Source organism: Marmota flaviventris, chromosome 10, assembly GCF_047511675.1.
Source record: "Marmota flaviventris isolate mMarFla1 chromosome 10, mMarFla1.hap1, whole genome shotgun sequence".
In the NCBI taxonomy this organism is placed as follows: Eukaryota; Metazoa; Chordata; class Mammalia; order Rodentia; family Sciuridae; genus Marmota; species Marmota flaviventris.
This window is the reverse complement of record NC_092507.1, coordinates 1,877,664-1,900,337: the sequence shown is the minus strand read 5'-3', so window position 1 is coordinate 1,900,337 and position 22,674 is coordinate 1,877,664. Positions and strand designations below refer to the sequence as shown.

Sequence of the window (22,674 nt, the reverse complement as noted above, 5' to 3'; positions counted from 1 at the left end):
CAGGGCCACTAGAGCATGGCCTCCTGCTCTCGGGGCCCTTCTGGGCAGAACGAGGCTTTACTCCTGGAGGGCAGAGGGGAGAGGCGAGGGTGCTGGGCAGGGTGAGGGAGGACAGGAAGCACGGGGGTGCAGGGCTGTGGGGCTGCAGAGCCTGGTGTGGGGCTGGCAAGGCAGACATGGGGGTGTTGTATGGGCAGAGAGTGGGCAGCATGGGGGCATCCCTCTGCAGAGTGACCAGGTCCACCCTGAGGGAGGGTGGGGTGTGAGCCCTGGGGCCTCACAGAGCTCTTGTAGGTGTCCAGGGCAAGGCTCTGCTCAGTGTGTCCTCTGCCCAGATGTTGTCGCCGAGTTCCCCAGGCCTAGCTGTGCTTGAGGAGTGACCCCTGGAGCACGGCTGTGCCTACTTGGCCTTGCTCCTCCTTCCTGAACAACATGTCCAGGAGCCTCAGGCCTCCGCGTCCTCTGTAGCGATGAGCAGACAGTCCTGAGGGTCCCAGCCCATCACCTATTGGCGAGGTGACCTGATTGGCAGTTTCCTTCCCATGTCTCTCTGCACTTCTCTGTGACACACCTATTGTCTCCCTGCGGGCCTGGACCCACTGGACCCTGGCCTCTCAGCCCCAGCATCCCGTGGCCAGAGGGCGGGACCCTGTCTCTGAGAGCCTTCACAAAGGAGGTGCACACTCTGATACTAAGCAGTGCTGCCCTTGGAGGGGCTCTGTGCACACGGTGGCCTGTCCACCTGGGAGTCTGTGGAGGCTCCCCGAGGCCAGGGCTGTGTCTCTCAGGGAAGGGGCCTCGCCCAGCAGAACAGGCAGGACCATATCCACACTGCTGGGTGCTAGTGGGCAGTACCTGGCAGGCTGCGCCCTGGACTGCAGACAGGACTGGACAAGGTGGGAAACCTTAAGCCCATGGGGGAGGCTGTCTCTCTCCCATGGGCTTACGGTTGCTGGGTGAGACCACTGGCCAGTAGAGAATGCCCTCAGCCACATCTCAGCAGGGTGTTGGGCTCCCGAGATGGGGTCCTCTTAGGGAGGGAAGAGGCTTTGGGGGGCTCTTTAGGGATGGGCTCATTCTCACCTGAATCCGGGCTGGGGTTCTGCTCGAATCCTGTCATGAGGACAGTCTCTTAAGCTGTCCTGGCCTCGATTTCCTCATCTCTAAAGTGGGGACAGTGGCCCTCACTCCAGGGATATGGTGAGAGGGTGGGTGTGTCCTTAGAGCCCAGGGCTGGCACCCACAGGGCACTAAGTGGCTGTTTCTCATTCTTCACCACCAGCACAGTGCACGATTCTAGGCTCTAAATAACCCAGTGACTATGCGGCTGTCCCCACTCTCCAATCCATGGTCTGGGGGGGCCCAGGGAACACGAATCCTCTTCCTTTCCTGGTGGATGGGTGGTGTCCCCAAGCTTTACGCCGCTGAATTACCCCAGTCATGGGCCTTGTGCCCACTCACCACTTGTGGTCTTCAGAGGGGAGATGTCCATCCTGCCTAAGGGGCTGGCTGCTCTGGAGATGCCGCAGGGAGAAGAGCAGGATCTTTCTGGAGGGGCCTGGGGCTGGTGTGGGCTGGCGGGTCACCCCCCGCCACCCAGTACAGGAGCTCAGCCTGATGCTGGAGCCTTCCAGTCAGCACCGGTCGGTCCCAGACAGTGGTCACTGCTGATGGTCACTAGACATGGAGCGCCCCAGCTGGCTGGGCACAGTTGTTCCATCCTCACGGAGCCCGGACAGAGGGCAAATCTGGTAACCCTGAAGTGTAAGTGAGAGAGGGGTTTTGGAGAGGGGTTTCAGGAGTCTCCCATCTCATTGCAAAGGTGAGATGCGTTGGGGTAGGTCAAGTGCCCACAAGGCCTGATTGTAGAGTTCCTCAGATGACAGCTACTGCCCACCCTGGGAGGGCTGTTTCCCACCCAACTGGGGGCTAAGGCTGTGTCCCTGAGCAGAGAGACTTCTGCCTGGACACCTGTGTGTGTGGGGGGGGTGTTGCAATACCCCTTCCTCGCTTGGGGGATTCTTTCCCAGGCTCCCTCTGTACGGGTCCCTGGTCCAGTGGAGAGTGATATACTGCTGGACACTGGGCCCTGTGCTTGGGGGGCAGGGGAGTCTTCGCCTCAGGATCCACATTGTCCGCCTTCCTGTTCTCCCCACCAAGCCTCCTCTGCAGGGCCTCCGCCTTGCAGAATGTCTTCCTTTTTGCTTTGGTTTCTCTTCTGTTGTTGGCGCGTGTGTCTGTGCATATGTTTGTATGTGCCAGTGTGTGTGCGCCTCTCTGTGTCTGAGTTTGCGCGTCTGGGTACCGTGCGTGCGTGTTCGCACCCGTACTGTTTGTGCACGTGGGTCCGTGTGCGTGTGGGTGCCTGCGTTGGTGCGTGGGTCTGGGTCCGGGTCCCGTCTGGTCTGTGAGCACGCGCGAAGGAATGCACGGGGCGGGCGTTGGCGGACCCGACGCGGCCCCCTGGGGGAGCGGGGGGGCGGGGCCGTGGGCGGGGGCGACTCCCTCGGGCGTCTGAGGATTTGGCCTTTACCTGCAGGGGGCGGAGGGAAAACGGAGAACATAAAGGCGCGGGGCGGGGCGCGCCGATCCCGAGCCGCTCCCCGGAGGCGCCGGGCACAGCAGTGCGGAGCGGGCGGCGGGGCTGCGAGTGCGCTCCTGGAGCACGGAGCCTCAACCCTGAGCCTGGTCTGAGCCCCGAGCCGCCTGCCCCGCTCCCGGCGCACGCTGGTCAGCGGACCAGGCATGGAGGCGTCCCGGGGCTGTGGCGGCCTGGCAGCGCTCTGGTGCCTGGGGCTCCTGGGGGGCTTGGCGCGCGTCGCTGGCACGCACTACCGCTACCTCTGGAGGAACTGCTACCCGTGCCACCTGGGCCAGGCCGGCTACCCCGTAAGCGCTGGTGACCAGAGGCCAGGTGGGCGCAGGCGAGCTGCGGCAGGGGCGGGCGGGACCAGGGTGCCCGCTCTGGCGCGTGCTCCTTTTGTTTCCTCTGATTTTCAAAGTTTGCGCCCGGCCGCTGACAGCGCAGAGGCTGAAGGGAGCAGGATGGGGCAGTGCCAGGCAGGCAGCCCCTGCCTTCAGGACAGGGCCCCTCTGTCCTGAGGACGCATACATTCGCATCCCTCTGGTTGTTCCGGCTGCTGACAGCAGGGACAGACGTCACTTGGCCCGAAGGAAGAAAAACACCCTCGCCTTTGCTTGGGTGGCAGGAGTTCCCCTCCGATGCCCCAGCAGCTCTGAGAGTCAAGTGAGAAGGCAGAGAGAGAGGTCCTCAGGGACTCTGAGCTGTCTCCTGTCCAGGGTCCCAAGTGGCCGGGACCCTCCTGGCCGGGTGTGGGTGTGTGGCAGGTGCCATCCTTTCTGCCCTCACCCTCCGAGGCTTCACAGGCCAGCAGAGGGGGGCGGCACCCTCCCTGGGAGGCCCTGGGTTTGCAGCCCCAGCAGCTTGTGAGGCAGGAGGCATCCTGACCAAGCCATCCTGCCTCTCTGCAGCTGGCAGCTGCCACACTGGACCGGCCTCCTTCCCTGTGGCTCCACAGAGCCTGCAGGTGGGCACCCTGAGGACTGTGAGGTGGAGGGTGTGGCGGGTGGCTCCCAGTGAGGCGGCACCTGGAGAGGCAGGGGCCACCAGCGCTGCCTGCCAAGCCCTCAAGCCCTCACAGTCTCCTGAGTATGGCTCCTTAGAAGACTCCCTTGGGGCAGGTCTTACCTCTCATGCCCAAAGTACCTGAGCACTGAGCAGAGCCGGCCCATCTCCCTTAATGTGGCCACTTGGCCCAGCTGGGGCCCAGATCCCCCACTCCCCACCCCTCAGGAAGCCCCCCTCCTGCTTGGTGGCACAGACAAGACTAGGCTGGCATGTCAGTGCACCACCAGGGGCACAGGTGCCTTGACCTCAAGGTCTTGAGCTGAGTGTGGCTGAACTCTGGGGAGCGGGGGCTCCTGCCCTGCTCCATGGCCTTCAGAGGGGCAGGGAGAGAAGAAGGGCCTGTGGGAAGCGGTGTGCCTGTGAGAACCTGTGGCATGCGCGGGGCAAAGCTTGCGGGCAGGGCCCCAGGGGCTCATTTTCCCTGGAGGCTCTGAGAAAGCTTTGGAAGGGTCTTGGGGTGGTCTCCGCAGAGGCAGCTCTCTGCCTGGTGTGTGCTGTGGGGTCTGGAGCTGGCAGCACCTGGGTGAGGGCTGGTGGGCGCCCCACAGGCTCCCGACAGCTTGCTGTGGTACTCCCAGCCCCAACTTGGCAGGCACTGCAGCTCTCACCCAGCCAGCCTGGGTTGTCACAGTGGTGTCACCATGTGCCAGTGTGTGCTACTGATCCTGTCATGAGGCTGCCAAGTCCTCAGTCACTTATAGCCACTGAGGGCTGCAGCAAGACCCCAGGACATCTCTGTGGCGCCCTGGCCTGGCTGTGCCGAGACCCCACCAGTTGGCCCCTCCAGATGGTGCTTCCTGGGTTTTCCCTGGGCTGCTCTGAGGGAGATGGGGCAGAGTGGGTTTGCCCCTGGGCCAGCCTGGCGTCCCTGGAGTGAGCAGCTCCATCCGACTTGAAGGTAAACATGGGGACATCTGTGTCCTTGCTCCTTTCAGCCCTCACCCTCCGTTCAGCTTGGGCCCCTTGTGCTGCAGGAGGATGTTCCTGCTAGAGTCACAGAGCCTGAGGTGCCCGTGCTCTGCCGGCCCTGCTGGGGCACCTCAGAGTTGGTCCCTCTGCATGACCCCATCTGCACTGCGTGTGTGTAGGCAGAGGGGCAGGTACCTAGGGTGCAGGCCTGTGGCACCAGAGAGTCGAGAGCCAAGCTTCAGTAGGTGCTGGGGGCAGACAGCGCTCCTGTGGGCCTGGCCACATGGATGGTGCTTGAAAGGACACAGTGGGCCTCCGTGTGGGAGCTGGTGCGTCTGCCCAGAGCTGACCTTTGGGAACTGAGGGTCGCCAGCTTGCGTGGTCTGAATCTGCAGAGGCCCTGAGCTAACAGTCAGGGAGCTCCGTGTCCCTCCAGTGGCCACGTCGGGTTTCCCCACCTCGGTGATTGAAAACAACAGATGTTACCTGACAGCTCTGAGGTCAGAGTCCAAAATGGACTAAAATCAAGGCAGGCAGGACTGGTCCCTTTGGAGGCTACAGGGAAGGGTAGCAGCTTTGGCTTCCTGAGCCCCTCCTGCACCCTCAGAGCCGCAGCGAAGGGCCTTCTGGTCTGTCTGGCCTCTGCTCCTGTTGCCACAGGCCCTCCTCCGGCTCAGCCTTCCTTCCTCCCTCTCATCTTTGGGTTGCTTTGTCCTACCTGGGTAACCCAGGATGCTCTGTCAACCGAGACCCTTCACTCGGTCCCAATTGCAAAGTCTCTCTAAGGTTCTGGGGACGAGGCTCTTTGGTTTTCTTTCTTTGGTGCTGGGGATTGAACCCGGGGGTGCTCTACTACTGAGCCACCTCCCCAGCCCTTTTAATTTTTTAAACCTCAGACTTGCGGTCTTCCTGCCCTGCCCCAGAGTCTGTGGGACTGCAGGTCTGTGCTACGTGCAGCACACACTACACGAAGGCCCTGTGCCTGTGGCTGCCCAGGTACGGCCAGAGCCGCGGCAGGCTCAGCAATCTGGGGGTGGCTCTGCTCTGCCACAATGTCGGCCCACCTTGGAAGTTCAGGGTAGGGGGACACGCAGGGGCCCATGGAGTGGAGAGCCCTGCCTGGCTGACCCAATGCCCACCTTCCTGTAAGGGGGATTATCTCCATTCACAGAGGCCTGGTTCTCAGAGCTGGGGGACCCCAGAAAATCATCTGGCCACATGCCATCCTGTGGGGAGACCCCAAACCCTCTAGCCCTGGACTGACTTTCTGGGTCTAGATGCTGACTGTGGGACCAGAAGCCATGTGCTATTTCAGGGTGCCCTGTGTGCGCCCTGTCATGGACTCTGTCTCCTGGCATGGCAGTTCCGAATCCCCACACAGAAGTTTCATGACCAGGAAGGGCTTGGGGCTGGGTCCATGAGCCAGGCAGGCCTGGGTCTGTGTACTTGAGGGGGGAGCTGGGGCTAGGAGAGAGGAGTGCCGGGGTGGGGGACTGGGAGCTGAGTGTTCCTGTCTGCACTGCAGGAGGCTGCGGCTAGCCATCACGTGCAGGTGGGTGTGAGCAGGGAGGCACTGGCTGTGCAGGGTCAGTGCAGCCCAGGAGTGGGGAGCCAGCCAACGGCCCTGCTGACCTTACCTTTGCAGCCAGCAGGGCCCAGTCCTGGGCCGGCCCCGGGGCTCCAGGGAACCCTGTGGCTGAGTGCAGGCTGACTGCCTCCCTCACTGTCCCGATAGCTGGGCGAGAACACAGCCTCCAGGGCTGGCCAGCTCTTAATAAGCACCTACTGTTTGCCTGACCATGCGCTGCTGTGTGATTCACCGTCACCTTTTAGGGATCTGGGCTGGGGGAGCCCTGAGCCCTCTGGGTGGGGTGGGTGCTGTTTCCCACCCCCACAACTGACTCTCCCATCGTGGGGGTCAGGGTCCTGACCCCACTATGCCCTGGGTCCCTCTGTCTCTTTGGGGTCCTGCTGGGGGCCGCTTTGTTTTTAAGCTTCCCGAGAATCCTCTTGGCCTCCCTCTGACTTCCTGTAGGCGGCCTCAGGGCCTAGGAGGGACCCTGGAGTCTGTCCAGAGCAACTGTGGCCTGTGCGTGGAGCAGATGGTCCTGGAGGCCCAGGCAGAGACGCAGGCCTGCTGGGGTTCTTCTGCGTTGTCTGGTGGCAGCAGACACAGGACTGAAGTCCACACCTATTGTTCAGGCAAGGTGACCCTTCATCTGCCAGCCTCACTAACCCAGACCAGTGTCCCCGATCAGAAAGGCTGCCCCTCAGCTGTGCCCAGGGCATTGTGGCACTTCAAAGCCTCCACCATGTCCAGAGGCCCAGGACCTCCAGGAGAGAGCTCCTGAATTATTATTTTCTTTTTCCTTTTTGGTTCAGGGACTGAACCCAGGTGTGCTCTACCACTGACCCACATCCTCAGCCCTTTTTTATTTTTATTTTGAGACAGGGTCTCTCTAAGTTGCTGAGGCTGGCCTCAAACTTGGAATTTTCCTGCCTCAGCCTCCTGAGTCACTGGGATTACAGTCGTGCCCCACTTCACAAGCCTCCCCTGGAAGTCTTCTGGATTTCTTAGCATTAAAGGGGTCACCGGAGTGCTCTGGGCAGTGCTGGGCAGGGGGTCCACCAGGAGGTGTGCACACTGGTGTTGGGGACGACCCCACTTTCTGTGCTCTGTTTCACCTGCCTCCCTCTCTGGCTGGAAGTTCGTCCATCTTGACAGATGGAAGGCCGGAGGGCAGGGCAGGAGGCTGGGCACCCTGAGCCTTCTGCACACCCGTGCTTTCCTGATGCAGTCCTGACGGGGTGACAAGGCCTGGGGTGCAGCGTCCTGGCCTCCAGCCCCGGAGAAGGGCCCCAGGAAAGGCTCTTTCCCAAGCCTCCAGTTCACATCCTGTCCTATCTGCTGGCCCTTTGGCCTGAGCCGTGGTGCTGGGGTGCTGGGGTGCTGGGGTGGGCGGCCATTGAGCAGCAGGTGGGCGGCAGAGGGGGCATGTGTGCTGGGCTGCCGTCTGCTGCCCTTGTTCTCTGTGGCTAGCAGAGACCCCACCCGCCAGCCCCCAGGTGTGGAAGTCAAGGCTGCCCTCTTCCTCCTTCCTGACCTCCCTTCCTGTACCCTTGGCCCAGGATTTCTAGATCTGAGCCCTGCTGGAGGTGCTGCCCCCAGGCGGTGGGAGGGCCTGAGAGGGCCAGGCTGCTCAGGTGGCATGTGGCAGGGGCAAGGTAGGAGGGGCCTCAGGACTGGCATCGCTCAGGGGCTGCTGTCCTCCTGGCCCAGCAGGGGAGAGGGGCCTCAGGGGCTGCTGTCCTCCTGGCCCAGCAGGGGAGAGGGGCCGGGAGGGGGCACCCAGTCTGGATTGCTGCATTCGTGTCCTGGGGCTGTTGTAATAAGAGGCCAGGTGGCTCGAGACCCCTGGAGCCAGGAGGCCAGGATTCCCAGGGCCTCTCGGAGTGTGTGGGGTCCTTCCTGCCTCGTCCTTCCCAGCCCTGGCGGCGGCCGCGGATGCCCAGGTTGTGGCCTCCTCACTGCGTCCTGCTGGGCCTCCACTCGCCCTTTCCCAGAATGACCCCCACCCTCCCCTTAGCGCACCTGCAAAGCACAGGCTACAGAGGGACGTGTACTGGGCTTGCTTGGGCCAGGACACCACCCCCACCCTGCTGTGGCTTCGCTTCAGCCTGGGGGCGGGGTTGAGGGTCATCAGCTTCTGGGCTCGTGGGCCACAGGGGAGTGGACCTGGCCTCCAGGGGACAGGCTGTGCTCCCTGCTCAGCCTTGAGGTGCTGGGGCCTCACCCCCCCAGCCTGCTCCCCTCTGCTGCACCCCATCTCCCATCGGGCCGGAGGTGGCAGCTCTTCCTGCCCACACATGCCAGCCGGTGGGGAGGATGGGCCCTGCCTCTGCACTCTGGCTCTGCAAGCACGGGCTGGGGCTCGGGAGGCTGTTCTGGCCTGGTGGGTACCTGGCTGGTAATCCTGCCCCTCCCTGCCCAGATGTGGACGAGTGCCGTGTGCACAACGGAGGCTGCCAGCACAGGTGTGTCAACACGCCCGGTTCCTACCTCTGCGAGTGCAAGCCTGGTTTCCGGCTCCACGCCGACGGCAGGACCTGCCTGGGTAAGTGCTACCTGGGGACCCTGTCCGCCTCTGACCTCGGCTGCCCTGTGCGCCTGGGTGTGCCGGGTCTGGGGAAGGCCCCGTCCCTGCCCCCGTGGGGCTGAGGCCTGACTGGGCTGTCACTGGGCATGGCCTCGGTGGCCTCAGCTGTCGCTGTAGAGGGAGTGTGGCTGCCACTGAATGTGGCCCTGTCCTGCTGTGGGGCATGACGGCTCCACCCCGGTGAGGTGAGGCCAGGCTGCAGCAGGTGAAGAGTGTGTCCCGAGGCGCTGACTCAGGTCCCTGAGACCCCAGGCTGCCCTCCCTCTGCAGCCTGCCCAGTTCCATTGGAAAGCCGAAGCTGCCTGTGGTGGTCACTCAGCAGGACGCAGGCCAGGCTGTGCTGCCCTCGAGACTCGGAGCCTCAGGCTGCTCTCCAGCAGTCGGGGAGGCTGCCTGGGTCCCGTGGAAGGCAGGCACGCGAGCCGTGCCTGACCTGCAGAGCTGGCTTCTCGGGGACTCGGAGTGTGCGCTGCGGTAGGTGGGGAGTGGGGCGTGAGCCCCTGGCGCCCAGGGTCCTCTCAGCATCTACTGTGAGCTCAGTGGCGCCTGAGGACACAGACTTGGCCTCCACCACTAGGGGAGGCAAAGGGAGGTCCAGGCGCAGCCGAGCAAGGGGGCTGCCCAGGGATCTGGTGAAGAGCAGTGCTGCCCCGCACTCTGCCCCGGCTCTGGACGCAGTGCTCTGGGGATGGGCCTGACCCTCTCGCTGGCCTCTAGGGGGCACGTGGAGTATTCCTCTAGGGGACTGAATGAGACGCCCCTCTTTCCACCCTGGAGATCCAGAGTGGAGCCCGGGCTCCCTCCTGGTCCTGGCTGCTGTGTGGCTGGCAGCCTGCCAGCCCCAGGGGGCCGCTCCCCCACATGCAGCACATGTCCTTCGCTGCTCCGGGAGCCAGGCAGCTGCCCTGGGCGGGAGAGCAGAAGCAGCTGCAGGAATGCTGTGACGCGCTTCAGGGCAGATGAGCCGGGGCTGAGCCCAGCCGGCTGCCCGCTGCTGCTCCTGGGAGCCCTGGCAGGGGCTCAGTGGCCTTGGGTCCCCTGGTCCCCTGCGGCCTCCTAGAAGAGTGGCTTTGGGAGGGACATGTCCTCCCACTCCCTTTAGATAGGGTCATCTTTGGGGTCTGAGGTGGGGTCCCCTGCTGCTGGCTCCCTGCTGTCGTGGGGTGGGACACTCACTCCCATCCCGGTTCCCACTGCCTGATCGGTCGCCTTCCCTGAGATGCTCCCAAAGGGACCAGGACCAGGGTGGGAGGGGTCATTAACCTGCAGAAATGAGGGACGCTCCTTAGGTCTGGAGTGAGCTGCTGGCCTCAGGCAGCCCAGGAAGCATGCCCCTCAGCCTGGCCTGTCCCCTGCCCCCTCTGCCCACTGCTGTCTGGGCCATTCCTGGAGCTAGGCCATCTGGGATCTGCGCACTGGGGCCAGAAGTCTTCCCAGGCACAGTCAGATGCCAGGGCTCCTGGCTGTGGGGAGCCTCTGGGACCCCCCAGCCCTCCTGGCTGTCCCAACACTACGCCTGTTTGAGTGGTTGGGCTTTCCAGAGCTTCAACACCTTCCAGGTACTGGTGCCCACCTGCAGGCCTCTCCCAGCTGAAGGTCCAGCTGGGACTCAGGCACTTTGGTGGGCTGCAGGGTAGTGACCTCAGATTCTCCCTGGACTGCAACTCTCAGAAAGGGTTTCATGCAGTGGAATGTCCCTGTGAGATATATCTGAGGGCTGTAGAGCGAGGACTGTCCTCGTGCTGAGGAACGCTGGTGGGCACTCACCACGCCAGCTCCCCCGGCACCACCCTGTGACTCGGGGCTGATGGCCTCGGCCGAGTTGAGCTGGGAAACACCTTCCTCTCCTGGCAAGACTCCGGTAGTGACCTGGGGACACAGGAGATTGGCCCTGTTCTCAAGCCACCTTTGCCGGCACACACTCAGACCCCTTTCCCAGGGCTTTCTGGGACACTGGAACTTGTCCCCGTCTGGTGGCCTCCCTTTCCGCAGTCCATGCGTCTGGCTGTTGGTGGGTTCCTGAGAGTCTGGGCTTCCCGTGGGCCTGCTGGCCTGGGTCCACCAGGAGCTAGCTTCCCTGTGGGCAACTGAGAGGCTGTAAGAGTGGACATGGGGTCTTCTGGGGACTTCTGGGAATTTCAGGGTGTCTCTGAGTCCCTTCTTGTTGATGAGGGACTTGTTCCTGGCTGCCGTTTTCCTGAGATGCTGGCCTGGGAGTGGGGGTAGCTGCACAGTCAGGTCATGGGTGAGGGACTTCCCTTCAGAAGTTAGGGGGTCTCCCCATCAATTTTCCTGGGTCCTAAAGGGCACTGCCCAGGCCATGCCAGGCTCGAGGGGGATGGGTTAGACTTCCTGCCCTTCTCAGCCCTCCCCTCCCCCAGGGCGCCCAGGGTGGGGCGGAGCTGTGGGCCTCCCCCTGGTTCACAGTGGCACCCTCTGCCTGAATTGCAGTAGGTCCTCAGTGGACGTGTACAGGAAGAATTAACACAGGCGTCGCGCTCTCCCCACGGGGCCAGCTGCCGGCAGGCTACACAGCTGGAGCTCAGCTGCGGCCGTGGGCTCCTCCTGGCAGGAGGGTGCTGCGAGCTCCCCTGGGGCTTGGCAGGAGGCAGGGGCTCACCCACAGCCCGGGCCCCCATGGCTTCAGCTCCCCTCTCCCCAGCAGCTCAGAGTGGGGACTTGAGGCTGGGGGCGGAAGGTGCCAGAGGGATCGGCCTTCTTCCTGCAGTGCGACGTGGGAGTCTCAGGGTGGGCCCCCTCGCGGGCTGAGGGACCTGGGAAGACCTCAGAGGAGGCGACTTTTGAGGGGGGCCTAGAAACACATTTGAACTCACCTCCAGGGCAGGGGGAGAGGAGGGGAAGTGCATGAGCTGCATATCCCTGATTCCAGATGATCTTACGGGAAGAAAATGCAGAAGGTTCCGTTTCCATTCTGAACAACAGAAGCCTACGAGGACCTTGCAAGTCAGCCCCTGGCGTGGGGGAACCTTGTTCCTGCCCAGGAGCCAGCATCCTGGGGGACTGCGTTGCCCAGGGTGCCTCCTGGGGTGCCCCATTTCTGGGATGGGGAGAGCAGGGCCCCGCCAAGCCCAAGGGCTGGTCCAGGCTTTCCAACCACAGGGGCCTGAGCCAGCGCCTGCTCTCCCCGGTGACGGGAAGGGGGCAGGCGGTGGTTTGGCTGATGGTCTGGGACTGTCACCCTTGTTTTCCATGACATCTTGCAGAGCACCAGTGTGCAAAACAGCCCCAGATCTTCAACACTTGGCTCAGGGGAACCTTCTGCCTCTGTGGGGCCGGGGTGCTCTGAGCCGGCACGCCCCCTGCCTGGTGGCCCAGGGGCCAGCCTCTCTGACCTTCTGGACTCTGGCCTAGACATGTCTGTCTCCTCCTGTCCCCTGGGTTGAGCAGTGGGGCCAGTCTGAGGACCCACAGATGTCACTGGCTCAACCCACAGAGGTCCCCTTCAGGTGCAGTGCCCTGGCCGGGCCCACGACTTTGTCCTCCTCCTCTGGGATGGACGTCCCTGCGGAGGGCTCTGCTGTCAGCTTGCAGGCCCCTGGTGGCCTGGCTGCCCCTGCCTGTGTGCCCCACCCAAGAGTCAGATGCAGCCAGTGTGTGCATGGCTGGACGGGATTCGCCGTCCGCCTGGCTCGGTCCCTCCCGCAGACCTTGGGGCCGACCCCTCCGTCCCCAGGCCTGGGTCATCTGTGAGGACAGCGAGGGACTGCACAGGCCCTGCTTCCCCTTTGGCTCCTTCTGGGGGGCAGACTCCTCAGCCCAGGCCCGGGCTGGGTGCAGAACCTGTGGGGAAGGCCGGGCAGCAGAGCTGGGGGTGCAGATGAGAGAGCTCCCAGGGTTAGTCAGCGAGCCCAGTGAGGACCCGAGTGGTGTGGGGAGGTCGAGGAGTGACTGGGGCCTGCGGTGGCCCTCACAGATGCCACGCACTGCTTGAGCCGTGGGCACAGTCCTGCCCCCTGGGCATGGCCTGCCCCCTGGACCTTCATATCTGCTGGATGAGACCAAGACTGATTTAAATGACAAACCAGACATTTTCACAAATGAAAGAAAAAAAAAAAAGGGATGTTGCTCGCAGGACTTCCCGCAGGATCAGGGAATGGAGGAGGGCTCTGGGCAGGGCAGTGGCTGGCACAGCTGGGTTGGCGGAGGGCGTGGGGGTGCGTGTTGCTCTCCCTGCTGCTGTTGTCGCCTCTCCAGGCCACACTGAAGGGTCCTGGTGCTGTCTGTGGCCAGGACAGGGGAGGGCGGCATGACTGGTGGGGTCACGGGTGCCACCCCTGCTGATCTCCATGGTGCCCTTGGGAGGGCAGCAGTGGGCCGCCTGCAGGTGCCCCCACGGTGTGTTCAGTGCGGTCTGGCAGCCAGGAGGCCCCCTTTAGAGAGAGCTGGGGTGGGGGCAGGATGCCCAAGGCAGGGGCTGCCCATGGGCAGAAGGGGTTGAATGCCCGTCCTCTCCTGCCTCCCGGGCTCTGCCCCAGTGGAGGGCTTCCTAGAAGGAAGGGTGCGGTGGCTGGGTGGGGGGCCTTCTCTGGACCCCGAGACCACACTCATCAGAGGGTAGTGACTACAGAACCTCGTGACATCAGGAGGACCAGAGCTGCCCGGGGTCAGCCCCAAACCACAGTGCTGGGCTGGAGGTCTGGCAGAGTGAGCTGGCGGGCGTGGCATGCTGTAGGCAGAGGCCTCCTGTGGTGTGGCCCATGGTGACGAGCTCCCGGTGGCCTGGAGGCCAAGACCTTGCCAGCAGAGCTGCCCCCAGTCCACCTTGGACAGCCCCACCTGCTGAGCCTCCTGAGGCTGGAACAGTGCCCTCTGTCCAGCAAGCTGGAGCAGGTCCTTGGCCTGTAGGAAGCGAGTTTTCCAGGGTGTCCAGTTTCCTCCTCCTTTTGCAGGGGTGGGTGCCCACGTGTCCACCGGTGAGGCCTGCTGGCCGAGGCGGATCTGCAGCTTGACTCTCGGGTCCCGCAGGCAGCCTGGCCGGAGGGCAGTGCCTCCAGTCTGCCAGCCAGGAGTCAGGGAGCGCGGGTCAGTGTGGGCTTCCGTGCCGGGACGCCAGGGACTGGGCGACTTACACAGCGGAGGTTCGTGTTCTCGCTGTCACAGCTGCTGGAGGTCAGAGATGAAGGTGCTGGCAAATCTGGGTCCTGCAGGATCAGGGCCCCACCTGCCTGACCTCACTCTACCTTCATCCCCTCCAGAAGGACCCTGGCTCCAAATGTGGTTGCATTGGGGTTAGGGCTTCAACAAATGTGTCTTTGAGGGAGAAACATCAAGTTCCAAACACCCTGTGTCCCCAGCTGTATTCACTTGGGTCTTCTCTGGACATGGGCATGGACCTAAGCCAGGCCCTGGTGGGGAAGGCCCCAAGATGAGGGCCGAAGACGGGCAGGACTGGCTCCGCTCCCCAGGACTGCGCACACAGCGGCAGACCCCGCTGCCTGTAGCTTTCCCTTTGAGATACACCACTTCTGTGGTGTAGAGGTGGAAGGGAATCGGCGGTCATGGAGGCAGCTCCGTGAGCACGTGCCTGTGCACAGGGAGGCAGGGAGGGCCTGTCCCACCAAGGCCAGTCCCCAGGCCCTGCCTTCTGATGAACGCACCTAGCTTTGCTTCAGGTCTGAGCTTGGCTGAGTCTTTGGTGTGGCTGGTGTAGGATCCCTGGGCTGTATGTCCCACAGCTGGGGCTCAGTGGCCAGACTGCCTGGGAACAGCCCCACAGGCTGGCCTCTGCACTGGGGAATCTGCCTCTCAGCCTTCTGGGAATCCCCCACGCAGGATGAGCAGAGGACGCTGGCTCGGCTCCCTGGTGTGCACAGCTTGAGAGCATCTGGGATGTCCCAATTCTGTGAAGCAGAGGACCAGAGGACAAGCTCTGTCCTGGGACTCTAGGCTGCACAGGGACCCCAGCCCCTCCCTTGCGTCTGCCCCTGGTGCGGAGCCTGCATGAGGACCCCAGGCCCTCCCCTGTGTCTGCCCCTGCTGGGCTCACCCTTGGGCCCACCTCAGGGGCTACGCCCCTCTGGGGGTACTGAGGAGAAGTCCCTTCCAGTCTTGCACAGCCCCTTGGGTCCTTGTCATCCGTGGTCCGTGCTCCCTGCTCGCCTGCAGGCTCTGCCCCCCTGAGCCTGCTGGTCTGCCTGCTGGTCTGCCAGACGCGTCTGGTTCCCATTAGGCTGCTGAGGAGGGGTGCCGTTGGTGTGGTGAGCACAGATGAACAGAGTCCCCAGGAATGTGGGGCCAGCTCAGGTCATGTGGCTCGGGAGCCCTGAAGGGAGGGCCAGGGCTGAGCAGAGCTGGAGAGGTGAGGTTGGCTGGGTGGGGGGCAGAGTTGGGGAGGGGGCTCCGGCTGACAGGCTTGCCTCGGTTCTGTGGGGGATTGCTGTAGTTCTGCCCTGCTTGAGTGTGCCACAGCCACAGGGTGACCACTGCCTCCCCTGCAGCGGCTTTGCTCAGGTACTCGTGGTGGGGGGACCCTGGGCAGTGCTGTCCAGCATGGTCGTGGGGAGGCAGGCGCTCTGGCGAGTGCTGTGGTTTCTGAGCCAGCTTGCTCCCGGGAAGCCCGGCTCTGGCCGACAGCTCCCCGGGTTCACGGAGCCCCAGCAGCTCACGTGCTCCGCACGGCACCACCTTGGCCTCCAGCGCCTGCTCCTCCGTGGTGCCAGCCCTGGCCCCCAATCCTATATGCCATGACCGTCACTGTTTCCCAAACTCGGGCCAGGCCGGCTGCCCCCGGGGTTGGCAGCATCTCCACCCTAGGCAGCATCGTGGGGTGACACCTGGCCCCCACACTCAGTGCTTTGGTAACGGGGCTCAGGTTGGCTCGGGCAGCACAGCTCTGGCGCAGGCCTGGCGGCAGACGGTCTTACCCGCCTGGCCGGGGAGCAGCACATATTTGTGGTTTCCCTGCTGAGCTTGGGGCCAATTCCTCTCTAACCACAAGGCGATTGCCAGAGACTGTACCAAGGAGCTGGCTGCTGCTTCTGGTGGAGGCACAGGGCCACCTGGGCCAGCCAAGGCCATGCCTGCTCTCCATCCGTGGGGTACACAGCTCCCCACTGGGCCACTGTCGCCACGGGGCCTGTGCCTGAGGGGCTCAAGCGTGAAGGATGGGGATGCGGCCTCTGCCTGTGGCCTCACCTGGTACCGTCCTTGTGACCTCTGAGGGGACCGGGCACTGGGATCCGGTTCCAGTGAGGCGTGGCCCTTCTAGGGTGGGAGGGGGCGGCTCCTGTGTCCTAGGAGCTGGTGGCCAGGCCTGCACGCCACAGTGGCCACCCACAGTGGCTCCACACCCACCCCTCTGCCGCGTCCTCCAGGGAGCATGCTGGCTGTTCCTGGCCACTGTCCCTCTTGGGCATCTCAGAGGCCTGGGGTTGGCGTCCTCTGGTGGGGAGGGCAGGGCTCTGTTGAGGCAGGACAGTCCGCAGTGCCTCTGTGTCCCGCCCTCAGGAGGGCAGAACTGGAGGGTCCTGAGCACGGCCACCGACCTCCAGACCTGAAGGTGGCTGAGAGCTCCGTCAGCTGAGGCCTGCCGCGCCTGCTCCCAAGGCCCACGAGGCTCCCAGGTCCAGGACAGCGACACAAAGGCAGAGGACCCGGGGGGCTGCAGGAGGTGGCCGCCTCGTCCTGCTCCTGCCAGCCTGGGGTGAGGTCTGCAGCAGGCTGTCCCCTCAGCTGACTTGGGCTCCTTTCTGTGTCCCCAGCTGTCAACTCCTGTGCCTTGGGCAATGGCGGCTGCCAGCACCTGTGCGTCCAGCTCACGGTGACGCGTCACCGCTGCCAGTGCCGGCCGGGCTTCCAGCTGCAGGAGGACGGCAGGCGCTGTGTCCGTGAGTGCCACCCTCCTGGGAGGGGCGGGGACTCTGCAGACACCCTGCCCTTCACAGACCTGCCCAGGACCCGAAGCCTGGGCTGGAGAGCTGGGCGGTGGCTGGAGGTGACCCTGTGGGACCTGGTCGAGGAGGGAGGGAGGGAGGGTCTGAGCGGGGCCTGTAGGCTGGGCTCTGGGGTTGACACCGGGGGCAGGAAGCCAGCATGGGGATGGCACGCCAGACGCCCACCCGGAGCCCAGGCCCTGCGCAGAAGAGGCAACCAGGCCCCCTCAGCCTGTGCCCGAGGGACCTGGAGCTGCCCGCATGGGGCTGTGCTGAGAGGGTGGGGCAGAGCAGGAGTGGGACAGGTGCTGAGAGCCCTCCTGCGTGCTGGCCCCCGGGGCCTTCCCAGCAGGGTAGTGAGTGAGTGTGGCTCCAGGTCCACGCCAGCCGTGGGCAGATGGAATGGGTCACGGGACTGAGAGTCATGGTACCAGGGGGTTAGAGTGCCATGGGTGTCTCAGGGATGAGGGGGTCACAGGGCTGGGGGTGGTACAGGGTTAGGGATCACAGGATTGGTTGTCACAGGGCGGAGGCTGTCACAGGGCTGGGGGTCACAGGGCTGGGGGTCACAGGGCTGGGGGTCACAGGGTTGGGGGTCATAGGACTAGGGGTCACAGGACTGGTTGTCACAGGGCTGAAGTGTGTCACAGGGTGGGGGTCACTGTGCTGGGTGTCACAGGTTGGGATCACAGTGCTGAGGATGTCACAGGGCTGAGGGGGTCACAGGGCTCAGTGTAACAGGACTGTGGGGTCACAGCTGAGGTGTCACAGGGTTAGCGGTCACAGGGCTAAGGGTATCATAGCCGGGGTCACAGCCCTGGTGTCCACTCTGGCACCTCAGTGCTAAGACAGGACTTTGAAGGGGCTGGCTGACCACTGCTGGGCAGGCCGGGGCTGGCTGACCACTGCTGAAGGCCCTTGTCTGGTTGGGCCTCCCTTCCTGGTGTCCCTCTGGCCTCCTGGGAAGCCCACCGAGTGCTGGGGGTTCATGGGATACAGGCGGCTGGTGTCCCGGTGGATGCTCAGGGGAGCCCTGGCCTTTCCTGAGGCCTTGGGGCTTCCCACATCTGGGAGGAATCCTGGGCCCAGGCTGGAGCAGGAAGCGGCGGGAGGTCCCAGGGCTGGTGTCACCAATCTGCTGGTCCCACCCTGATCCCTCCCCTTCCCCATTCCTCTGTCCACACTGCAGGGAGAAGCCCGTGTGCAGATGGGAATGGCGGCTGCATGCACACGTGCCAGGTGCTGCGGGGCCTTGCCCACTGTGGGTGCCGAGTGGGCTACCAGCTGGCTGCAGACCGCAAGGCCTGTGAAGGTGGGGCCCCCGCTCCACCTGCCCGTGTCACTGCAGTGTCCCTGGACACGTGGCTCACCTTGCCACCCTTGGGTGACCAGGGTGGAGTGGGTGGGAGGCCGGGTGAGGAGCACCCCGGGAGCTGCCTCCAGCAAGCCTCGTTTTGACGGGGCAGCTGAGGTTTCATTCCGAGGTCTCTTGCAGTGGGCAGCATAGCCGCTGTTGGGAACTGGGGAGAGGGCAGCGGAGTGGGGCTGCCCGAGGAGCCCGGCAGAAACCTGCCGCCGTCCCTGGTGCTGTTCGCTGGGGCTCCTTGTTAAATGGTGCTTCGTGTCAGGTCACGGTCGGGAGATATTGGCTGATGGCCTGTCCAGCTGCAGGGCCCTGCTGTGCCTGGGCTCGTCCACAGGCCTGGGTGTCCAGTATCCCTGGCTCTCGCCCGTGGCCAGCACGGCTGGGAAGAGCAGCCCTGTGGTGTGTGGCGGCTGTCCTTGGCCCGCGACCTTTGGGCCAGTGATAAGCCAAGGGGTGTCCAGAGAGGCAGTGGTCAGTTTCCGTGGTGTCCCATCAGACGGCCAGCTGCCCACAGGGTCTGGAAGTTCGTGCTTCCCCACCCCATGAGGACCAGGAAGTTGCCGCTGGTGCGGAAGTTGAGCCTGTCACTCTGGGTGCAGGTGGCCGCCGCAGGCTCAGTATGAGCCTAGCTCAGGGTCAGCCTCATCCTGAGGAATCTGCTGGGGTGCGGCTGTTGCAGTTGCCGGGACAGCGGAGTTTGGTCCTGACCGCCAGTGTGTGTGGCCCCAGGCCAGCATTACTGTGCCCGGGGTGCCCGTGGTCATGAGCTTCCTCCACTGTCCCTGGGGAGTGAGAAGACATCTCCCGTGCCCTTAGACCTGCCTTTGGTCTCTCTGCTCCAGACGTGGATGAATGTGCCTCGGGACTGGCCCAGTGTGCCCACGGCTGCCTCAACACTCGGGGGTCCTTCAAATGCGTGTGCCACGCAGGCTACGAGCTGGGTGCTGATGGCCGGCAGTGCTACCGTGAGTGGGCAGCGAGCGGCCACTCGGGTGCTGAGGGTGGCCGCGTGGCCCTCAGCCCTCAGCCCTCAGCCACTTAGCCGCCCTCAGCCCCCCTGGGCTAGCTTCTGGGCCCATGGGGAGGCCCTGGATTCCAGTCCCCGTCCCCCACCTGCTGGCCTGTCCCGTCACAGGGATCGAGATGGAGATTGTGAACAGCTGCGAGGCCGGCCGGGGCGGCTGCTCCCACGGCTGCAGCCACACCAGCGCAGGGCCCCTCTGCACCTGTCCCCATGGATACGAGCTGGACGAGGACCAGAAGACCTGTGTTGGTAGGAGCGGGTTCCGTCCAGGGCAAGCCGCCTGCCCACTGGACACAGGCTGCCACCTGGGCCTGGGGCTGGGGTGACACCATGACTCGGAGGCCTCCCCTGCCTCCCCGTCCCTGCCCTGGCTGCTTGGGCTGACCAGGGGGTGCTGACCTGGAGAGGGGCAGCGTCACAGTCCAGAAGGACCTGGCTGCCTGCAGGGCACCACCTGACACACTTGGCCCCACCTTGGCCCTGGCTGTGAAGTGTGCTCTGTGTGTGATGTGTGCAGTGTGTGGTAGTGTGCAGGTGTGTGTGGTGGTGTGTGGTGTGTGGTCATGTGCCGTGTATGTGGTTGTGTGCGGTGTGTGGTCATGTGCAGGTGTGTGTGGGTGTGCAGGTGTGTGTGGTTGTGTGTGGTATGTGGTTGTGTGCAGTGTGTGGTAGTGTGCAGGTGTGTGTGGTTGTGTGTGGTGTGTGGTCATGTGCAGGTGTGTGTGGGTGTGCAGGTGTATGTGGTTGTGTGTGGTATGTGGTTGTGTGCAGTGTGTGGTAGTGTGCAGGTGTGTGTGGTGGTGTGTGGTGTGTGGTCATGTGCAGTGTGTGGTAGTGTGCAGGTGTGTGTGGTTGTGTGTGGTGTGTGGTCATGTGCAGGTGTGTGTGGGTGTGCAGGTGTATGTGGTTGTGTGTGGTATGTGGTTGTGTGCAGTGTGTGGTAGTGTGCAGGTGTGTGTGGTAGTGTGCAGGTGTGTGTGGTGGTGTGTGGTGTGTGGTCATGTGCCGTGTATGTGGTTGTGTGCGGTGTGTGGTCATGTGCAGGTGTGTGTGGGTGTGCAGGTGTGTGTGGTTGTGTGTGGTATGTGGTTGTGTGCAGTGTGTGGTAGTGTGCAGGTGTGTGTGGTTGTGTGTGGTGTGTGGTCATGTGCAGGTGTGTGTGGGTGTGCAGGTGTATGTGGTTGTGTGTGGTATGTGGTTGTGTGCAGTGTGTGGTAGTGTGCAGGTGTGTGTGGTAGTGTGCAGGTGTGTGGTCGTGTGCAGTGTGTGGTAGTGTGCAGGTGTGTTGTGTTGTGTGCCGTGTGTGGCTTTGTGCAGGTGTGTGACTGTGATTGTGTGTGTGTGTGCAGGTGCGTGTCCCTGGGTGTAGGTGTGAGGCAGTGTGGCTGTCGCAGGTGTGTGTGGAGGTGATGTGGCCATGTGCACAGTGGTTGGAGGGCAGGAGGCTGAAGGCGTGTGTGGCTGTGTGGGCGTGCGGGGGAGCGCATGAGCGTGTGCAGGGTGGTCTGCGGGGCTGTGGGGCGGGTGTGGAGGCGCCGGGTGCCAGTGGCCTGCCGTGTGCCCTGCAGACGTTGACGACTGTGCCGACTCCCCGTGCTGCCAGCAGGTCTGCGCCAACAGCCCCGGCGGGTACGAGTGTGGCTGCTACGCCGGCTACCGGCTCAGCACCGATGGCTGCAGCTGTGAGGGTGAGCGCCTGCCGGCCCGCGGACAGCTGGGCGACTAAGGCAAGGACAGGCCAGCGCGCCCTCCCACGGTGCTCGTGGAATCCGCCCGTCTTGTGCCCCCCCCCCGGCATTCGTGGAGTGCCTGCCGACTGCAGCCTGCTGACCCGGCCTCCCTCCCTCTGGCCACTCTCCGGGGCTGGACCTGCAGTCCTGGCTGCTCCCTGAGTTTCTCTCCTAGTGTGGCCGCCCTCAGGCAGGTGTCTAGTGTCACTCTGCCCCTGGGGGTGAGGACAGCGAGGCCGCAGTGGTGTCACCAGCCAGCTTAGGGAGACAAGGTGCTCGGCTCCGTCCAGCAAGCAGGGCCAGGACTGGCATGGCCCCTGAGGTTCTGACCCAGGCGCACAGTCCAAGTGGTCCCATTTTCCCGCAGACGTGGACGAGTGCGCCTCTGGCCACGGGGGCTGTGAGCACCACTGCACCAACCTGGCCGGCTCCTTCCAGTGCTCTTGCGAGGCCGGCTACCGGCTGGACGAGGACCGCAGGGCATGCACCCGTGAGTCTCCCCTCCCGGCACCCCTGCGCCACTGTGGCTGGCCCCACCCCCTTGCCTCCTGGGCCTGCGGGGCCCCGCGTGGTCCTGCCCCCTACTGTGGGGGTGGGGAAGGGAGCTGGCCACACAGGCATCTCCCAGGGCCAAGTGCACGGGGGTCTAGCTGGGCCCTGACCAGGTGAGGGAAGGGCCACAGCCCAACACAATGTTGTCCCTGGGGACATCAGGGGGCAGCCGGGACTCTGGGCCTCTGTGTCCCTCCCCAGCTCTGGAGGAGCCCACGGTGGACCTGGATGGCCAGCTGCCCTTCGTGCGGCCCCTGCCCCACATCGCGGTGCTGCGGGACGGGCTGCCGCAGCTCTTCCAGGACGACTCTGGGGCTGAGGAGGAGGAGGAGGAGGAGGCGGAGGCGGAGCTGCGGGGAGAGCACACGCTCACTGAGAAGTTTGGTGAGGGTGGCCCGGCTTGGAGCTCCTGTCCTCAGGGACAGCCAACCAGGCTCCTGTCACCCGTGGCCTTGGGCATAAGGAGGGAGCTGCTGGGGCCCAGAGAAGTGGAGCTCCTTGCCTAGTTTGCACAGCCCGACGGGGGCTAGAGCAGGTCCCCGGCTCCCAGGTCGGCTCGCCTGGCCTCATCCCACCTCACGCTCGTGGATCCTCCCGGCTAAGGGTGTGCCTTGGTCCTCTTCCTGACCCGAGGGCCCGAGTCCAGCCCCTGGGCCTGCCAAGCCCAGGCAGGGAACGAGGCTGGGGCCAGGCTCTGAGTCCCTCTCTGTCCACCCCAGTCTGCCTGGGTGACACTTTCGGCCAGGACTGCAGCTTGACCTGCGACGACTGCGTGAACGGAGGGACCTGCCTCCCAGGCCTGGACGGCTGCGACTGCCCCGAGGGCTGGACCGGGCTCGTCTGCAATGAGAGTGAGGCCATGGGCAGGGCTGGGCGCCGGGCAGGGGGCCTCTGGGCCCAGACGTGTGGGCAACCCACTCGGTGTTGCTCCTCCTGGGAGCCCTGGGCAGGGGGCTTGGGGGTCCGTCCATCCGTGCATTCCTCGTTTCTTGATAAGTTCTGCTGCCTGCGTCTGTGCCGGGCACTGCTTGGTACTGCCCAGGGACAAGCCCCCGGCGTATGAGGCTCCGCCTCAGTCTCCAGGGGCCCAGCTGCAGCCATACCCCAAGGCACCCGGGGCAGGGGCGTCTGGGAAGGGAGTGGTGGGGGGCTTCTCTGGGGTAGGTAGCCAGGACGTCCTGCGTCCCCCGGGAGCAGGGACCCCGGGGCCACACGGCAAGCTAGTAGCTAAAGCACTTTGCAATTCCTCTCGATCCAGAGCCGTCCACTCCCTGCCCAGCACCCCAGAGCAGGGTGGCCCTGGAGGTCAGGGCTCTTCTCCAGGGCCATGGGCAATGCCTGGTTTGAAAGGGCTGGTTCAGAAGGACCCGAGTCTTTTCGTTGGAGGGAGAGGTT

At 64.1% G+C, this 22,674-nt stretch overlaps 1 protein-coding gene across 1 annotated transcript in view; it reads left to right on the top strand.

Annotated features, from left to right (window-relative positions):
- Window positions 1-22,674, top strand: part of Megf6 (multiple EGF like domains 6) — a 92,670-nt gene that overhangs the window by 54,696 nt on the left and 15,300 nt on the right. Inside the window, exons 5-13 of the mRNA XM_027947442.2 lie at window positions 8,551-8,673; window positions 16,437-16,562; window positions 17,797-17,919; window positions 18,816-18,938; window positions 19,109-19,246; window positions 20,566-20,685; window positions 21,095-21,217; window positions 21,481-21,663; window positions 21,999-22,130. Coding sequence (XP_027803243.2) covers window positions 8,551-8,673; window positions 16,437-16,562; window positions 17,797-17,919; window positions 18,816-18,938; window positions 19,109-19,246; window positions 20,566-20,685; window positions 21,095-21,217; window positions 21,481-21,663; window positions 21,999-22,130 — 1,191 coding nt within the window. The remainder of the gene's footprint in view (window positions 1-8,550; window positions 8,674-16,436; window positions 16,563-17,796; window positions 17,920-18,815; window positions 18,939-19,108; window positions 19,247-20,565; window positions 20,686-21,094; window positions 21,218-21,480; window positions 21,664-21,998; window positions 22,131-22,674) is intronic.